The sequence below is a fragment of the Aotus nancymaae genome, unplaced genomic scaffold (genome assembly GCF_030222135.1).
Source record: "Aotus nancymaae isolate 86718 unplaced genomic scaffold, 86718_ANA_hifiasm-v0.15.2.pri h1tg000049l, whole genome shotgun sequence".
Taxonomy (NCBI): Eukaryota; Metazoa; Chordata; class Mammalia; order Primates; family Aotidae; genus Aotus; species Aotus nancymaae.
Genome location: NW_026988463.1, coordinates 3,526,019 through 3,545,001, shown reverse-complemented (window position 1 = coordinate 3,545,001; position 18,983 = coordinate 3,526,019). Strand labels below are relative to the sequence as shown.

The 18,983-nt window shown below is 46.6% G+C and overlaps 1 protein-coding gene, 1 long non-coding RNA gene and 1 pseudogene across 3 annotated transcripts in view; 2 read left to right on the top strand and 1 right to left on the bottom strand.

Moving 5' to 3' along the window:
- The first annotated feature begins 6,342 nt into the window (after window positions 1–6,342).
- SLX4 (SLX4 structure-specific endonuclease subunit) overlaps window positions 6,343–18,983 on the top strand; it is a 31,054-nt gene continuing 18,413 nt past the window's right edge. The window contains exons 1-5 of one of the 2 annotated variants that reach the window (XM_064362383.1): window positions 6,343–6,389; window positions 8,350–9,482; window positions 11,644–11,868; window positions 16,438–16,627; window positions 17,541–17,753. In XM_064362383.1, the coding sequence (XP_064218453.1) occupies window positions 9,074–9,482; window positions 11,644–11,868; window positions 16,438–16,627; window positions 17,541–17,753 (1,037 nt within the window). In that variant the 5' untranslated portion in view covers window positions 6,343–6,389; window positions 8,350–9,073. The remainder of the gene's footprint in view (window positions 6,390–8,349; window positions 9,483–11,643; window positions 11,869–16,437; window positions 16,628–17,540; window positions 17,754–18,983) is intronic. The other variant, XM_064362384.1, reaches the window with a different exon arrangement.
- Window positions 6,850–18,188, bottom strand: LOC135269008 (uncharacterized). The gene is made up of 4 exons (XR_010337343.1): window positions 16,967–18,188; window positions 15,351–16,538; window positions 8,330–8,441; window positions 6,850–7,674 (listed from the first exon to the last, which is right to left on the bottom strand). It is a non-coding gene; the product is annotated as an uncharacterized LOC135269008 (long non-coding RNA).
- Window positions 10,070–10,169, top strand: LOC135269139 (small nucleolar RNA SNORD116; annotated as a pseudogene).

Genomic DNA, 18,983 nt, shown 5'->3' with positions numbered 1-18,983 from the left:
CTGGGCCAATATGGCAAAACGTGTCTTTACTAAAAATACAAAAAATTAGCCAAGTGTGGTGTTACATGCTTGTAGTCCCAGCTACTAGGGAGACTGAGGCAGGAGGATCACTTGAGCCTGGGATGTGGAGGTTGCAGTGAGCTGAGATTGCCCTACTGCACTCCAGTCTGGCAGAAAGAGTGTAACTCTGTCTCAAAAAAAAAAAAAAAAAAATTACCCAGGAGCCCTTCTTGTCCTAGCTACAGGTAGGCGGACTCAGGAAGATAGGGAAGTTGTAAGATCACTTACACCCATGAGTTTGAGGCTGCTGTGAACTACAATTACGCCACTGTTCTCCAGCCTGGGCAACAGGAATGAGACCTTATCTCTAAAATCATGACAAAAAGGAAATAAGCAAATGTGCATTGTAACATATATCCCATTCTATACTACAATTTGTTCATTCATGCACTGAAGGGCCTTCAGACTGAATAAGAGGCCTAAGATTTTTGTTGAAATTCTTGTTTTTTTTTTTTTTTTTTTTTTTGAGACGGAGTCTCGCTCTTGTTACCCAGGCTGGAGTGCAATGGCACGATCTCGGCTCACCGCAACCTCCGCCTCCTGGGTTCAGGCAATTCTCCTGCCTCAGCCTCCTGAGTAGCTGGGATTACAGGCACGCGCCACCGTGCCCAGCTAATTTTTTTGTATTAATAGAGACGGGGTTTCACAATGTTGACCAGGATGGTCTCGATCTCTCGACCTCGTGATCCACCCGCCTCGGCCTCCCAAAGTGCTGGGATTACAGGCTTGAGCCACCGCGCCCGGCCTGAAATTCTTGTTTTTTAAGACAGAGTTTTGCTCTTGTTGCCCAGGCTGCAGTGTAATGGCATGATCTTGGCTCACCACAACCTCCGCCTCCCTGGTTCAAGGGATTCTTCTGCTTCAGCCTCCTGAGTAGCTGGGATTATAGGGACCCACCACCAAGCCCGGCTAATTTTTGTATTTTTAGTAGAGATGGCGTTTCACCATGTTGTCCAGGCTGGTCTTGAACCCCTAACCACAGGTGATCTACCTGCCTCAGCCTTCCAAAGTGCTGGGATTACAGGCATAGCCACTGTGCTTGGCCCTTAGGTACTTTTTCAGTTCTTTTAGACATATCCTCAGAAGCGGAATTGCTGGATCACATGATTTTTTCTTTTTTTTTTTTTTGAGACAGAGTCTCCCTCTGTCTCCCAGGCTGGAGTGCAATGGTGTGATCTCGGCTCACTGCAACCTCTGCCTCCCAGGTTCAAGCTATTCTCCTGCCTCAGCCTCCCGAGTAGTTGGAACTACAGGCACACACCACCAAGCCCAGTTAATTTTGTATTTTTAGTAGACATGGGGTTTCTCCATGTCAGTCGAACTCCTGACATCAGGTGATCCACCCACTATAGGCGTGAGCCACCGTGCCCGGCCTACCCTTGTATTCTTCTAAGAGTTTTATAGTTTTCATTTTTACATTTGGGTCTTTGATCCATTCTGAGTTAATATTTGTACATGGTATGAGGTGAGGTTCTAACTTCATTTTTTTTGCATGTGATATCCTGTTATCCCAGCACCATTTGTGGAAGAGACTATTCTTTCACCATTGACTAGTCTTGGCATCCTTGACAAAAACCAATTGCTCATAAATGTAGGGGTTTATTTCTAGACTCTCAGTTCTATTCCACCGACCCATATGTCTATCCTTATGCTAGTACAATACTACACAGTCTTGATTACTATGGATTGTAGTAAATTTTAATATAAGGAAGTGTGTTCTTGAAAAAGAAAAAAGTAGGAGGCTACTTAAGTTTTGGGTATTAGGAGCCCCTTACAATTCCATATGCACTTATTTATTTGAGACAGTCTCACTCTATCACCCAGGCTGGAGTGCAGTGTTGTGATCTCGGATCACTGCAACTTCCACCTCCTAGGTTCAAGGGATTCTCATCCCTCAGCCTTCCAAGTAGCTGGGATTACAGGCACCTGCCACAATGCCCAGCTAATTTTTGTATTTTTAGTAGAGATGGGGTTTTTACCATATTGGCCAGGCTGGTCTCCAACTCCTGACCTCAAGTGATCTGCCTGTCTTGGCCTCCCAAAATGCTGGGGATAGAGGCGTGAGCCACCAGGGCCAGCCAATTCCATATGAATTTTAACATCAGGTTTTCCACTTCCGCAAAGAAATGAAAAGGTTGTTGGAATTTTGATAGGGATTATTCTGGTGGATACTTTGCGGGGAGTATTGCTGTCTTAAATTTCCCTTAAATTTGTCTAGCAGAACACCCGGAACTAAATCACACCAAGGGAGCAGCGGTAGGCAGGACACTGAGAGAAACACAGTATAACTAATCTAGAGTAACTTTCGTATACTTAGCTATACAAAAACAGAGTGCGCCATTTGTATAACTGTTTAGCTATACAAAAACAGTTATTTCCTCTCTTGATTTTACCAATTTCAGTGGTCCAGAAAATATGAATAAACAAGAGTAAATAAAAGTTAACACGACCAAAGAACTGAGAAGACAATTATTTCCTTGTTCAATCTGCCCTCTCCCCAACCCTAGTCAAGATAAATGAGAAGGAGGTGGACAGGTTATGGCTTTATGATTTATAATCAAACCACAGACCTGGGATAAGGGCCTTTCAATTCACCCTCAGAACTGTTTAAAACATTAATTTGGTGGAAGATGCCCGAAGCTTTCAAAAAGGAAATATTCCAGGAGGGTAAGGAAATGATGATCACAGCATCTTCAACCTTTGCCTTTTTCCCCAGGACCCAAAAATGACCAACTGCTATGAACTGGGAAGAGTCCGTCTATTTGGAAGAACACAATTTTTTCACATACTTCAGCAGCCATTTGTTCTTTCAGATAAACCCCATAAGGTTTACCAAACACAAGGACCATTTGTACCTTTTAATATCTGAAATCTCCCTTCATCCCCCGGTTGAGTGCTTTCACAGTGCAGTGGGTTTCTGCCTGAAATGCTGACAGGGAACATACAGTACTATTCCTACTGAAATCACATCCATCTAGTACTTCTGAACACTGCCCTTCAACTTAGTCACAATGGGTGACTTCTGACTAATTATAGTGGAAGAGCATGAACCCCAGGGCTTCTGCTGGAGGTTAAGTCACAACAGGGTCCAGGACAAGTTGGCTCCCATTGTTCACCTGTGGCCCAAAGCAGCAGCTCCCCTTATGCATGGCTTTGTTCCTTGAAGTGAGGAATTACGTGTAATTCGAAAACCCACGCAACATCCTGACCCAGCTCTTGGCATCTCTCTTACGCTTAGCCTAGTGTTGTTCAGTTGGTGTTGGGTGAACGCGGTGCTTTGCAATCTTGAGACCATCAGAATCATCTGTGAAACTTTCAAAAGACACAGGTTGAAAGATTTATTCAATAGGCCTAAGAGTAATGTCCCAGCCTTTTCAAATAAAAAAAAATTCCACAGGTGATTCAGTTGAGAATATTAGGTTTAAGAAAACTCTCTTCTCTAAACCACACCTCAACTAATTCATTTTATGTAAATAAATAATATAGGCAGATTTGGGGTCGGGCCTCTAAGAGATTTAAATCCTAAACAGGAATCAGGCACTTCATTTTCAATCTGACTGGAGAAAAATAATCTCTACCATCATAACTATCCTTCATATCATCCCAGCCATGTCCATGTTTATTAGCTGTTTAAAATTTTTTTCTGTATCTTATGATATTTTGAAATCTTAGCCTGATGGAATTATTTAAATTATCCAATCCTAAAAATGTTTACTCTGCCCTGACTTGCTATTCCTGAGTAAACGCCATAAATGATCTGGCCTAGACTTTCTACTTGTTCCTATTTTTTCCTCCTAACCAAAAGCTGATGCCTCCTTTGCGGCTCTGCATGTGCTGGCATGTCCCCTTTTCTTGAGAAATGTAAGAAAGAAATTATTTCAAGTCAGATGCAGTGGCTCATGCCTGTAATCCCAGCACTTTGGGAGGACGAGGTGGGCGGATCGCCTGAGGTCAGGAGTTCCAGACCAGCCTGGCTAACAAGGTGAAACCCCGTCTCTATTAAAAAATACGAAAAATTAGCCAGGCACGGTGGCAGGCGCCTGTAATCCCAGCTACTTGGGAGGGTGAGGCAGGAGAACTGCTTGAACCCGGGAGGCGGAGGTTGCAGTGAGCCGAGATGGTGCCACTGCACTCCAGCCTGGGCAACAAGAGCAAAATGCCATCTCAAAAAAAAAATAACATATAAAATAAACAAATTATTTCAACAGCACTGGCCTCTTCATGTTGTCACTTAGTCTCCTCTATAAATTAAAACCCTAAGACACCCTGCCCTAGCCATGCCTCTGGGCTGCCTATCATTCTTGTTCTACTTTATCCAATTGGAAACCATATTACAAGCTAACTTAGATTTCCAAGCCAGAGAGCAAGTAAATACCTCCTAAATCCTTCAAGGAAAATCTCTTCGAAGGTTTTGAAACTCAACATACAGAACTGAATGTAGTCTTACCCAGTAATTCCACTTCTAGAATACAAAAACTTGTGCTATGAACACTAATGTTCATAGCAGCATTATTTACAACACCCAAAAAGCAAAAACATCCATATCCTTGTAGCCTGATAAATGGATAAACATGGTCTATCCATACACGTGATTATTATGCAGCCATGAAAAGCAATAAAGTACTGATTCATGCTACAAGGATGAATCTTGAAAACATGGTTAATAAAAGTCCAGGAGAAAGGCCAAGTATCACATGATTCCGTTCACATAAAATGTACTGAATAGGCGAAACCATAGAGACAGAGAGTAGATTAGTGATTGTCAGGGGATGGGGTCGGGGGATTTGGGGAGTGATTACTAATAGGTATGGCTGTTTCGATTTGGGGTTTTAAAACGTTCTGGAATTAGCGATGATGGCTGCAAATCCACTGAAAACCAATGAACGTATACTTCCAAGTGTGAATTTTATGATAGTAAATCTTTTAAAAATCATATTGTTTTCCCTGCAAACTGACTCCTTTACACTTCTCCTGTGTTCATTATTTCAGTGACTAGAAGCATACTACTCAGATGCTAAGGCCAGAAACCGGCAAATCGTTAACAATCAGGTCATGACTATGCTGAATATTCTTCCATTCTTTTCGCTCTGCTTCCTACTTCAGGCCACTCTCATTTTCATCTAGATTACACAACACGAGCCTCCTAACAGGTGTCTTGGCTTCATCCGTTTTCACTGTAATTAAGCCTTTAAAACAAAACATCTTACGCCCGGCGTGGTGGCGCACACCTGTAATCCCAAAGCTTTGGAAGGCCAAGGCGGGAGGATCGCTTGAGGCTAGGGTTCGAGACCAGGCTGGGCAACATGGTGAAACTCCACCCTCACCCTCACGCCCGACCCAATCTCTATTAAAAAAAAAAAAAAAAAAAAAAAAGGTAGCGGGGGCTCACGCCCGTGATCCCAACACTTTGGGAGGCCGAGCGGGTGGATTCTCTGAGGTTAGGAATTCGAGACCAGTCTGGGCAACACAGTGAAAATCCATCTCTACTAAAAATACAAAAATTAGCCTGGCGTGGTGGTGCGCGCCTGTAATCCCAGCTACTTGGAAAGTTGAGCCAAGAGAATCTCTCGAACACGGGAGGCGGAGGTTGGAGTGAGCCGAGATCGCGCCACTGCACTCCAGCCTCGGCGACAAGAGCAAAACTCCATCTCAAAAAACAAACAACCGACGCTGAAGTTGAAGTTCAAAGCCTTAACATGAAGTCCCTCAAATGCCAGCCAGTGGCGAACCTCTGCCACCTTTCCCTCAGGCCCTGGCCGGCTTTGCCCCAGCCGCGCCTAAGACCTCCGGCATCCCTCCAGGCCGCGGCACGCGCGGTATAATCCCCTCTCCACGTAGCTAACGCTCCCCGACCTCCAGGCCTCAACTCTCACGCCATCCCCACCTGAGAGCAAGCTCCCCGGGTCCCCAGGCCGGATTTCACGCCTCTCCCCACGTCCCCCTCACCCTGTTCACTCTCCGCTCCATAGACAGGTGTGCCTAGAGAGGGCTGCCATTATATCCGCGAACATTTCCTGAGCGAGCTGGGGAAGAACCAGACTTCATCTCAAAGCTGCCACAGTGCACTAAACTCGTCTTGACTCTCAACAATTAATAGAGTCCACCTGGGGCAAGCGCCGCTTCCGCCTCGCCCCGCCTCCTGCTGACCGGAAGCGCTGGCGGGCGCGCACCCGCGCCCTGGGCCACAGAGGAAGACGGGAAGCGAGGCTGCCACACCACGGCGCGCGCCCGCTCTGCGCCTGCGCACAGACAATTCTCCGCTGGGGCGCGGGCAGCGCATGCGCAGGAGCGTGAGTCTCCGTTAAGAAGGTGCCGTGGCGGCGCCGGAGGTAGGAGGAGTCGGGCTGTGGGGCTGGGAGTCTGCACCCGGGAGGCGGAGGTCCTGTCATCTGGGGCCGTTCTCGCTCTCCTGAGGGAGAAGAGCCTTTCTCGCCCTTCTCCCACCTTGGCTCCGTGGCCTCGGCAGGCTCGCAGCCCCGACGGAGAGGGAGGAGCCGCGCTCGGGTGGAGAGGGACCCGGGCCCGCCTGGAGGGAGGAGGGTGGCGGATCCGGATCCCCACGGCGGTCTCGGCCCGGGCCTGTTCGGGGATCGGGGTTCTCCGTCTGGCTTTAGAGCCGTCAGAGTCCTTGGCAGCCCTTTGCCCAGACGGATCCCTCAGCCTCTTTCCCTAGGTCGCCGGGTTGGGGGAAGCGGGAGGGTCCGCCCCGCACCGTTCCATTCATTCACCCCGCGCCGGCTGTGAGCCGTGCGCCACGGTAGGTACGAAGCGGGGAGGAGCAAGTCCCCTTCCCTCTGGAAACCTGCAGGCTTGCAGGATCCCTTATGTCATTCAGTAAATATCGATCGGGCACCTATAGGAGGACATAGACTGTTGTCAGGTTCATATCAACAGAGATGCGGAGTTCGACCCAGTTGTGGAGGGTGGAATTTGTTCCAGTCGCTCCCCACATCCAACAGGATAAAATTCACTTTGCCTAGCCTGACCTTCCAGGCCGGTGTGGGCGGATCCTTGCCTCTCCCCTACACCTTTCTCTCCACTCCCATTATACCGAACTCTTTGCAGCTCATGAATTCAACAAGTAGTTGTCGAGCACTTATTTTCAAGTTAGGCACCGGATCCGCCAAAGAGGATACAAAGTAAAATAGATCGATCTCTACTCTCCCGAAGTGTTGAGCTTAATGGGAAACAGATAATAAGCCGATGAATAAAAATACAAGAGCGGATAGTTTGGAACCACACTACCTGGGTTTGATCTCAGCCCTGCCACTTTGAAAGCTGTTCCCGAACTGGCTTTGAGCCATTTCCTCTTTCTGTTTGTGCCTGTTTCCTTGCTGTAAAGAAGGATGACAGGACATTCCACCATATAGGCTTCTGGTAAGAATTAAATGAGTTTGACTTGAAAAGCAATTGGAACAGTGCTTAGCACACAGTAAGCATTCAACAAATATTATCTATTTCATATGATTATAACCTATGACAGATAGCATTGTGAAAACAGTGGGCCACGATAGGGATTAATGGGGATGGAGAGGGTCCACAGTATACTTCCCTAAGGGGAAGACACAGAAGAATGAGCCAGCCATACAACGTAGATTCCAGGTATTTTCAGCTCTGGAAAACAAAATGATTAATCAGATTCCTTGGACAGTGGAGACTGCATTATTGTATTTGAAAGGAATAACTTTCTGCTATTCCTTGGGTCATTCAGTTTTGATTTTTAAACCCCACTAAGCTGTGCGCCAAAGTAAATAACTATGCCCAAAAGGCTCAACCTTTGCACATAGGGAACATTCCAGTCCTCCAAGTCTGGAGACCCTCACTGGGTTAAGAAGATAGAGAAAAGTGACCTTTTCTCTCCTGAGTGTTCATGGGAATATAGTTTCTCTTTCTGTCTCTTACATTGCAGTATTTGCAGAAAGAGCCTCTCTAATAGCCAGGGGTCTTAGATCAGTGTTAGAGATAGTCTTCCTAGACTTGGGGATCATCCTGTTTCTATGGTGACTGCCTTTCATGGGGTTTGCTCCCCAAATTTCAGTTAAGAAAACACTCTCCCAAGATGCACATATTTTAATACCTGTGGAAGAGCAAGCTTTGACAGGCTTCTAGATCCTTCTGTTGTGATGTCTGATAGGATGGTTAGATTGTGTTAACCAGGCTGGACTGAATATTTGACAATATTGTTATCTGAAGACTTTTCCCTCACCCCACATGCTTTGTCCCTCCCTGGAAGAAATGGCATAAAATGACAATGTCTAATTACACTTACATGCTTTTGGTTTTCCACAGGTGTGAAATTAAGTGAACCACATATGCTTCATCATCGTCGGGATCTTGGAAAATTATCTGAGCACCAAGTTCATATTCTATCTCAGAGGCGTCTATTGGACAACAAAACGTTCTTTGAATTGTGGACTTTACTTATTTATTTATTTTTTTGAGACACAGTTTCGCTCTTGTTGTCCAGGTTGCAGTGCAGTGGCACGGTCTTGGCTCACTGCAACGTCTGCCTCCCGGATTCAAGCAATTCTCCTGCCTCAGCCTCCCGAGGCTGGGATTACAGGTATCTGCCACCAAGCCTAGACAATCTTTTTGTATTTTTTTTTTTCTATTTTTAGTTGGGACAAGCTTTCACCATGTTGGCCAGGTTGGTCGCCAACTCCTGACCTCAGGTGATACCCCGCTTGGTCTCCAAAAGTGCTGAGATTACAAGTGTGAACCACTATGCCCGGCCCAACTGTGGACTTTAACAGAGGGAAGCTTTAAACACGTTTAACCACAGCCCCAATTTGAACAAAGATACTTCAAGCATTATAGAAAGGAAAACAGTACTTTTTGTTCAATTGTGCAAACTCTCCAAGTATCTAATTGAGAAGTAGAGAGGAACCCTAATGAAACTGTGAGTGTGAATGAGGCTGAGCTAGGCTTAGGTTCACTTTTTCATCTGTCTACATGTCCCTGGATTGACCCTCACTCCTCTGAAGACCAGCCTGAAAGCCTTAAAACTGGTCAGATGATGGATGAGTCTGACGAGGATTTCAAAGAACTCTGCGCTAGCTTTTTCCAAAGGGTGAAAAAACGTGGAACCAAGGAAGTGTCAGGAGAAAGGAAGGCACAAAAGGTCGCCTCAAGTGGCACTCAGATAAGAAGAAAATTGAAAAGGACCAAACAAACTGCTACCAAGAGCAAAACCCTTCAACACCCTGCAGAGAAGAAACCTCCATCTGGCAGCCAGGCCTCTAGGGCTAAAAAGCAAGTGGCAACCAAATGCCAAGCAAGTGAACCGGCCCTCACTGTGAATGGGGAGGGAGGTGTGCTTGCCTCTTCTCCAGATCAGCCTGTGCTCTGGGAAACAGCACAAAACACCCAGACGGGTAACTGGCAAGAATCACTGCCAGACCTTTCCAGAGAGGAAACCCAAGGTAATTTGTACTCTTTTAAATCAGGGGCTGGAAAACTTTCTGGAAAGGGCCAGATCATAAATATTTTGTTTGTGTAGGCCATACAGACTGTCACAGCTACTCAGCTCTGCTGTACTAGTGAGAAAGCAGGTGTGGACACTATGTAAATGAACAGGCATGGCCATATGCCAATAAAACTTTATTTATAAAAATAGGCGGCCAGCCACATGACCATAGTTTGCTAACTCCTGGTTTACTTTTTAATGTTTTTTTTTTTTTTTTTTTTTTTTTTTTGAGACGGAGTTTCGCTCTTGTTACCCAGGCTGGAGTGCAATGGCATGATCTCGGCTCACCGCAACCTCCGCCTCCTGGGTTCAGGCAATTCTCCTGCCTCAGCCTCCTGAGTAGCTGGGACTACAGGCGTGCGCCACCATGCCCAGCTAATTTTTTGTATTAGTAGAGACGGGGTTTCACCATGTTGACCAGGATGGTCTCGATCTCTTGACCTCATGATCCACCCGCCTCGGCCTCCCAAAGTGCTGGGATTACAGGCTTGAGCCACCATGCCCGGCCCGTTAATGTTTTTTTTTTAAGCTTAAAAAAAATTTAGATCCATGATGAGTCCTCCAAAAAAACATCTCCTTGGAAGAGCTGAACAAAATGAGTGAAAACTCACACTGTCATTCTCAAAAAAAAAAAAAAAAATTTAGAGCTGGAGGTCTCACTGTGTTGCCTAGGCTGGTCTTGAACTCCTGGGCTCAAGCAGTCCTTGAGCCTCAGCCTCCCAAAGTGCTGGGATTACCGGCGTGAGCCACTGCGCCCATCTGATTCCTGGTTTAAACAACAGTCATGGAAAGTATAGCCCCTGTGTGAATTTTTCACATGATTATGTTTGGAGTCCTCTGCACTTTCAGAATTTTCTATGAAATTCTGTTACGTGGCTGACATGAGTTACACAAACAACACAATAATGCTGTTTCTCTTGTTTTTGAATTTATTCCAAAATGAGTAAGTCGGACTGGGCCAGCTAATTTGGATAGGCTGCTAAGAGGGCTGCATGAGGGCGCTGTGTGGGCTCAAGTCCCAGGAGAATCTTCAGGTTCTTTCTTTCTTTCCCTCTCTGAAGATCTTTTAATCTTTCCCTCTATTGTTGTTATTGATTTATTTACTTACTTAGTTTTTAAAGACAGGGTCTTGGTCTGTCACCCAGGCTGGAGTGCAGTGGCGCTATCATAACTCAGTGCAGCCTTGACCTCCCAGATTCAAGCAATCCTCCCTGCCTCAGCCTCCCAAGTAGCTGGGACCACAGGCACTCACCACCATGCCACGCCAATTTTTTTTGTTTAAAGCAGTTTTCCTGCCCTGCTGCCCTTGATTTACTGAGCTATATGCTTAGCACACATTCTTCATGCAGAAGTGAAGACCAGCCCTGCATATATAAAACATAATGGGCTCTCTGAGCTCCTGAATTTTCTTGCCTTTACTTCCTGCTCTTCAATAACATTTTTTTTTTCTAATGTGGTCAGAATCACCTCTCAGTAGAGTGGTGGTAGAGTCTCGGCTCGCAGAGACTCTGGAAAGGCTTCGGCAGTGTTGCCTTACCTACTTTACTGGTCTCTTGTGCTCTTTTCCACTCGAATGAAATCTATGCATGATTCTCCCAAAAATGTACCCATGCACACACCTGCAAATTTGCCACACAACTTCAGGGGGTTCATGGATCCCCACTGAAGATCATCTGTGGATCCCAAGTTAAAGAAGAACTGATCTAGGACATAAACCTTTGTTATTAATATTTCTTTAAAAACAGCTTTATTCGGATGTAATTGACAGTCCATAAAATTCACCCTTTAAAAGGGTATGGTTCAGTGGTTTTTAGTATATTCACAGAGTTGTCCAACAACCACCACTACCTAATTTTAGAACAGTTTTTTCATCCTAAAAATAAATCCCGTACTCCTTAGCAGTCACACCCCACTCCCTCCTGTCATTGATATTTATGTCTATATTGCCATAAACAAAGAGGTTCCCAACAAGCAAACAGTCCTCTTCACATCTGTGAGTCAAACCTAAACTAGCTGATAAAGGACCCTTGAAACTTACACCTAACCTGTATCTGGCGGAAGAGTCTTTTATTTCTCCAGCTACAACAAATGGTTGTGAGTATTTTCCTCCTTGCCAGAGAATGCACCCGACAGCGACTCCCAGCCTCCTCCTTCCTGTTATACAACAGCAGTGCCAAGTCCCTCCAAACCCCGCACAGCAAAATTGGTCCTACAGCGAATGCAGCAGTTCAAGAGAGCAGACCCTGAGCGTTTGAGACACACTTCAGAAGAGTGCTCCCTCCAGGCTGCGCCAGAAGAAAATGTCCCAAAGAGTCCTCAAGAGGAGATGATGGCGGAGAATGGTATGATCAGTGTGTTTCTGTCTTCCACACAGAGAAAAGTTATTAATGTAACTCTGAGGAAGGGAGGCAGGAAGGAATCAGCGTTTGCTGGGTTTCTTCTGTGGGTAGATTCTCTGCTTGATGTTTTACCTTTGCCACTTCACTGGATCTAGCCAAAGAATGAAGAGTTTATCGGGTCATTTCTCACCTAGTTTCCTTGACAAGGTACCTCTTCCTCTTTTTTTTTTTTTTTGAGACAGAGCCTCACACTGTCACTCAGGCTAGAGTGCAGTGGCATGATCTTGGCTCTCTGCAATCTCCGCCTCCCAGGTTCAAGCAAGTCTCTCGCCTCAGCCACCAGGATTACAGGCATGCACCACCACACCCAGCCAATTTTTGTATTTTTAGTAGAGACAGAGTTTCGCCAAGTTGGCCAGGCTGGTCTCGAACTCCTGACCTCAACCCATCTGCCTACCTTAGCCTCCCAAAGTACTGGGATTACAGGTGTGAGCCATTGCACCCGGCCCTCTTCCTTTTTAAAAAATATTATGACTTTTTATTATGAAAGCTTTCCCTTTCATTTATTTTCCTTTTTTAAAAAAAAAACAACAAAAACCCTCAGTATTCACAGAAAACTTTTCCTTTCAGAAAAGGTTTTTTTTTGTTGTTTTTTTTTTTGAGACGGAGTCTCACTCTGTCGCCAGGCTGGAGTGGCAGTGGCGTGATCTCGGCTCACTGCAACCTCCGCCTCCCATGTTCAAGTGATTCTCCCGCCTCAGCCTCCTGAGTAACTGGGACTACAGGTGTGCCACCATGCCCAGCTAATTTTTGTATTTTTATTAGAGCTGGGGTTTCACCACATTGGCCAGGCTGGTCTCAGTCTTTTGACCTTGTGATCCACCTGCCTCAGCCTCCCAAAGTGTTGAGATTAGAGGCATGAGCCACCTCGTCCCGCCAAGGTTTTTTTTGTTTTGTTTTGTTTTTAATTACAATGAAGCCAGGCATGATGACTCATGCCTGTAATCCCAGCACTTTGGGAGGCCAAAGCAGGATTGCTCGAGGTCTCAAGTTTGAAACCAATCTGAACAACATAGTAAGACCCCCATCTCTAAAAAAAAAATTTTTTAAATTAGCTGGGCATCATCGTGTATGCCTGTAGTCCCAGCTACTTGGGAAGCTGAGGTGGGAGGATTGCTTGAGCCCAGGAGGTTGAGGCTGCAGTGAACTGTGATTGCACCATTGCACTTCAGCCTGGGCAACAGAGTGAGACCCTGTCTCAAAAAAAAAAAATTACAGTGAATCCCCAATCCCCTATATGTCAATCTAGATTTAACAATTGTTAACATTTGGCTTTTTTTTTTTGAAACGGAGTTTCGCTCTTGTTACCCAGGCTGGAGTGCTATGGCACGATCTCGGCTCACTGCAACCTCCGCCTCCTGGGTTCAAGCAATTCTCCTGCCTCAGCCTCCCGAGTAGCTGGGACTACAGGTGCGCGCCACCATGCCCAGCTAATTTTTGTATTTTTAGTAGAGACGGGGTTTCACCTTGTTGACCAGGATGGTCTTGATCTCTTGACCTCGTGATCCACCCGCCTTGGCCTCCCAAAGTGCTGGGATTACAGGCGTGAGCCACCGTGCCCGGCCAACATTTGGCTATTTTTAAGTGTCTTTATAAATGTACATATTTTTCTTCCATATTATCTGAAGGTAAGTTATAGACATTGGGATCCTTCACCCCTAGAATCTGCTGCGTAACCACACAATACCATTACCACACTTAATTCCATAATAGTGCCTGGCATCCAGTTCAAATTCAAATGTCCCAAGTTGTCTCTCAAGGTTACTCTTTGTAGCAGGTTTCTTTTTTTTTCTGGACAAGTTCACATACTACATATTGCTACAGCTCAGCAGCCTCCTAAGGTCTGGATTCTAGAACAGTCCCCCCGTTTTCTTTTGTTTTTCATGACACTGAATTTTTTATTTATTTATATTCTTTTTTTTTTTTTAAAGATGGGGTTTCACCATGATGGCCAGGCTGGTCTTGAACTCCTGACCTCAGGTGATCCACCCACCTCGGCCTCACAAAGTGCTAGGATTACAGGTGTGACACATCGTGCCCAGCAACTTTTTTTTTTTTTGGAGGGAGCCTTGCTCTGTCCCCCCAGCTAGAGTGCAGTGGCATGATCTCAGTTCACTGCAACCTCCGCCTCCCAGGTTCAAACAATTCTCATCACTCGGCTTCCTGAGCAGCTGAGATTACAGGCACCCACCACCACACCTGGCTAATTTATTTTATTGTTAGTAGAGATGGGGTTTCGCCATGTTGCCCAGGCTGGTCTTGTACTCCTGAGCTGAGGCGATCTGTCTGCCTCAGCCTCCCAAAGTGCTGGGATTACAGGTGTGAGCCACCATGCCCGAGACCATGACATTGACTTTTTGAAGAGGGTAGGCAGCCAGGCACGGTGGCTCACACCTGTAATGCCAGCACTTTGGGAGGCCGACGCGGGTGGATCAGGATGTCAAGAGATCGAGACCATCCTGGCCAACATAGTGAACCCCCGTCTCTACTAAAAAATACAAAAATTAGCTGGGTGTGGTGGCATGTGCCTGTAGTCCCAGCTACTTGGGAGGCTGAGGCAAGAGCATTGCTTGAACCCGGGCGGTGGAGGTTGCAGTGAGCAGAGATTGCGCCACTGCACTCCAGCCTGGTGCCTGGTGACAAAACGAGACTCTGTCTCCAAAAACAGAAAAAAAAAAGAAGGGGGTAGGCTAATTGTATTACAAGATTTCCCACTTGCTGAATTTATTTCTTTATGGGATCATTTAACCCCTTCCTCTAACCGTTGGGTTGCCCTACTCTCTGAGTGGTCTAGAGGCTCATTGGCTCTAGGTAAGACAGTGCAGTGACAGTGCCCCATAGCTGCTGTGTGCTTGCTGTGGCCGCATACCAAGAAGCATAATAATGCCAGGTGGTCCCATTCTTCACCCCCGAAACAATATGGATTATCAACTTTGATGAAAATATACAAAAGGAAAAGAAGTAAGAAGAAACCATTATTGGTGGACCTAGAGCTAATAAATATGCAGGCTCTTGGCATTGCATTGCAGATTTCACTACAGTAGCACCGAGGAGTCTCAGGCCGCCCCAAGTGCCACAGCAAGCAGTAATGTGATATCCTGCCAAGGCACTGGTCCTGGATGCACATATGAGGTGCAGAGGAGGCACCCAGCTGGTGTGTAAGCTCTGCCCCTGCCCAGCATTTGACTCAGTTCTCCCTATATCTTCACATCACACCCAGCAAGTGCCCAGAAAGAGATAAACCATTCTTCGTTAAGAAACCAAACCAGGGTAGATGCAGTGGCTCACGCCTGTAATCCCAGCAATTTGGGAGGCCAAGGTGGGTAGATCATCTGAGGTCAGGAGTTTGAGACCAACCTAGCCAACATGGCAAAACCCCTTCTCTACTAAAAATACAAAAATTAGCTGGGTGTGGTGGTACATACCTCTAATCCCAGCTACTCGGCAGTCTGAGGCAGGAGAATCTCTTAAACCCAAGAGGCGGAGGTTCCAGTGAGCTGAGATCACGCCACTGTTTTCCAGCGTAGGTGACAGAATGAGACTCCATCTCAAAACAGTAACACCCCAAAAAAAAAAAAAAAAAAAATTAGCCAGGTGTGGTGACGGGTACCTGTAATCCCAGCTACTTGGGAGGCTGAGGCAGGAGAATCGCTTGGACCTGGGAGGCGGAGGTTGTAGTGAGCTGAGATCACATCAGTGCACTCCAGCCTGGACATTAGAGTGAGATTCCATATCAAAAAAGAAAGAAAAGAAGACCAAACAAAACAGGGCACCAAAATGAAGGTGTGCTATTTTGCTGGTTTCACTGGCGTGCATTGGTAGGCCACAGCCATCAAGAACTTGGGGATTTATTAGGCATTCAGGGCATATCCCTTGTGAGTGACAGGGGTCTGCTTCAGCAATATCTGATGGGATACCTTGGGAGCCATCTCAAGACCAGAATCAGTCCATTCTTTGGTCAGATGCTAAGTAAGAGATGCTGCTGTCTTTTAACCACTTAAGGCATTTCACCCTGCCCTGGTTTTCTCATGGGCAGTAAAAGGTCAGCAGGAAAGGTTGAGCTTCGAAAAGAACATCTAGCTTTGATGGAATATGAGCCTTGTGGACCTTCAAAGCCTGAGGTAGCCGGCTTCTGCAGAAGTGGGGAAGTTTAGGTCCTTGCTACTCAAAGAGTGGTCCTGCTCTGCCAGCATCGCCAAGCCTAGGTGCTGCTAGGAATGCAGAGAGTCTCAGGCTGCACCTCGACCCCCTGAATTTGAACCTGAGTGTTGACGGGCCTCCCAGGCAATGCATACACATATTAAAGTTGGAGGCGGCTGTTCCAGGAGCGCTGATTAGTGTACAGTCTCACTGGACAGTGCCCAACCCACCTGGCCTGCAGAGTGGAGCTGGGTGCTGGTGTATTTGTGCGTCACCTGCTCCCCATGGTCTGCAAGAGCCTACAGAGCAGAGGTCTGAGGGTGAGCTTGTTTTTGGACTTTATCCTCACAGATCTTCGGTGCTTCTCCACAGGGGATGGGCCTGGGTTCCCTGCCCCAGGGAGTGACGCTGTGGTAGCCTTGGCCCTGCAGCAGGAGTTTGCACGGGTCGGAGCATTGGCACATGATGATAGCCTGGAGGAAAAGGGATTGTTCTTCTGCCAGATCTGTCAAAAGAACCTCTCAGCCATGAACGTGACACGAAGGGAGCAGCATGTGAACAGGTGGGGGCAGCTCAGGCCGTCGCCACTCCTGTGTATGTGACCAGAATCCCCGGGCGCCCCAGGGCTGGGGTGGGGATCTCCACACCTTACCATGACGATAGCACCTCAGCTGTGTTGTCAACCTATCCCCTTTTCAAAATCAACTTTATTGAGATATAATTCACAGAGCATATAGTTTACCCATTTAAACTGAACAAATCAGTGGCTTTGGGGATATTCACATAGTTGCACACCACAGTCACTTCTGGATTATTTTCATTGCTCCCAAAGAATCCCCACACCCATTAGGAGCCACTCCCTATTGCCCCTCCCTCCCTTGACAACCAATGATCAACTTACCCTCTCAATGGATTTGCCGATTCTGAAATCGCACAATTATCCTTTTGTGTCTGCCTTCTTTGACTTCATATGTTGTTTCTGAGGTTCATCCATGTTGTAGCATGGATCAGGCTTCATTCCTTTTCATGGCTGAAAAGTATCTCGTTGTATGGATAAGACTGTGTTTCCTTCCCAGTCTTAGATGAGGAATATGACTGTGGTTTATTCTTTCATTCATTGTTGGATGTTTGGATCGTTTCTACCTTTTGGGTATTGTGACTAGAGCTGTTATGAACATGGGTTTCATGTATTTCAGTACCTGTTTTCGGTTCTTTGGCGTCTATACTTAGGAGTGGAATTTCTAAGTCATTGCGTAACTGCATTTCATCTTTCCTTGCTTTTTTTGGCCAACTTTGTTAATAGATACCTAAATGTAGTGTCTCGGGCTGACTGTCGGGAGACAGGCTGTATGGAGAGGACTGGCTTTGGGGAATTTGCTTTGACCACAGCATGTCCGTGTCAGCCTGGACCCACATTTGCTCCAATCCACATTGCCGGGAAGGGTAGTTTTTCTGTATTTATTGTCTTCTTTCAGGTGCTTGGATGAAGCTGAAAAGGCACTAAGACCTTCTGTGCCTCAGATCCCTGAGTGCCCGATTTGTGGGAAACAGTTTCTCACCTTAAAGAGCAGAACCAGTCACTTGAAGCAGTGTGCCATGAAGATGGAGGTGGGCCCCCAGCTCCTGCTGCAGGCCGTGCGGCTGCAGACAGCACAGCTTGAGGGGAGCGGCAGCCCGCCAGTGTCCAGGTGAGTTGACGAAAAGGAAGAAAACCAAGCCAAGTAATGCTGTGTGCACTCAGAGCTTTTTCTATTTAAAAAGGCTTTTTATGGGCCAGGCACAGTGGCTCATGCCTGTAATCCCAGCACTTTGGGAGGCCAAGGTAGGCAGATCACCTGAGGTCAGGAGTTTGACACCAGCCTGGCCAACATAGTGAAACCCTCTATCTACTAAAAATACAAAAATTAGCTGGGTGTGCTGGCACATGCCTGTAGTCCCAGCTACTTGGGAGTCTGAGGCAGGAGAATCACGTGAACCTAGAAGGTGGAGGTTGCAGTGAGCCAAGATTGTGCCACTGCAATCCAGCCTGGGTGACAGAGTGAGACCCTATCTAAAGAAAAAAAAAAAAGCTTTTGGCCGGGCGCGGTGGCTCAAGCCTGTAATCCCAGCACTTTGGGAGGCCGAGGCGGGTGGATCACGAGGTCAAGAGATCGAGACCATCTTGGTCAACATGGTGAAACCCCGTCTCTACTAATACAAAAAATTAGCTGGGCACGGTGGCGCGTGCCTGTAATCCCAGCTACTCAGGAGGCTGAGGCAGGAGAATTGCCTGAACCCAGGAGGCGGAGATTGCGGTGAGCCGAGATCGCGCCATTGCGCTCCAGCCTGAGTATCAAGAGCGAAACTCCGTCTCAAAAAAAAAAAAAAAAAAAAAAAAAAAAAAAAAAAAAAAAAGCTTTTTATGGTGTTTGAGGAAAATAGAGCCCTCTTTGATCCTACAAATGAAACACTTAAAGTGGAAATCGGGCACAGTCTAGAAGGGAGTAAGGAGGGGACAGTCTGCATTCTGGAAGGCTCTGGACTTGCCCATTTAGGTGTGTGCAGAAATGATCGTTGCACCATTTCCCTCAAGGTCCTTCCTGAGTTTCCAATCCCATGATCCTGCAGTTGGTACCCTCTAGTGCAGGGATCCCTAACCCCCGGGCCAGTACTGGTCTGTAGCCTGTAGGGACCTGCCCACACAGCAGGAGGTAAGCAGTGGGCAGGCAAGCATTACTGCCTGAGCTCCGCCTCCTGTCAGATAAGTGGTGCGCTCTCCTTTTAAGAATCTAATTCCTGATGATCTGAGGTAGAACACTTTCATGCTGAAACCATTTTCCCCATTCCTGTCCCCTGGAAAAACTGTCTTCCATGAAATCAGTTCCTGGTACCAAAAAGGTTAGGGACTGCTGCTCTAACACATCTAAGGATCTGGTAGT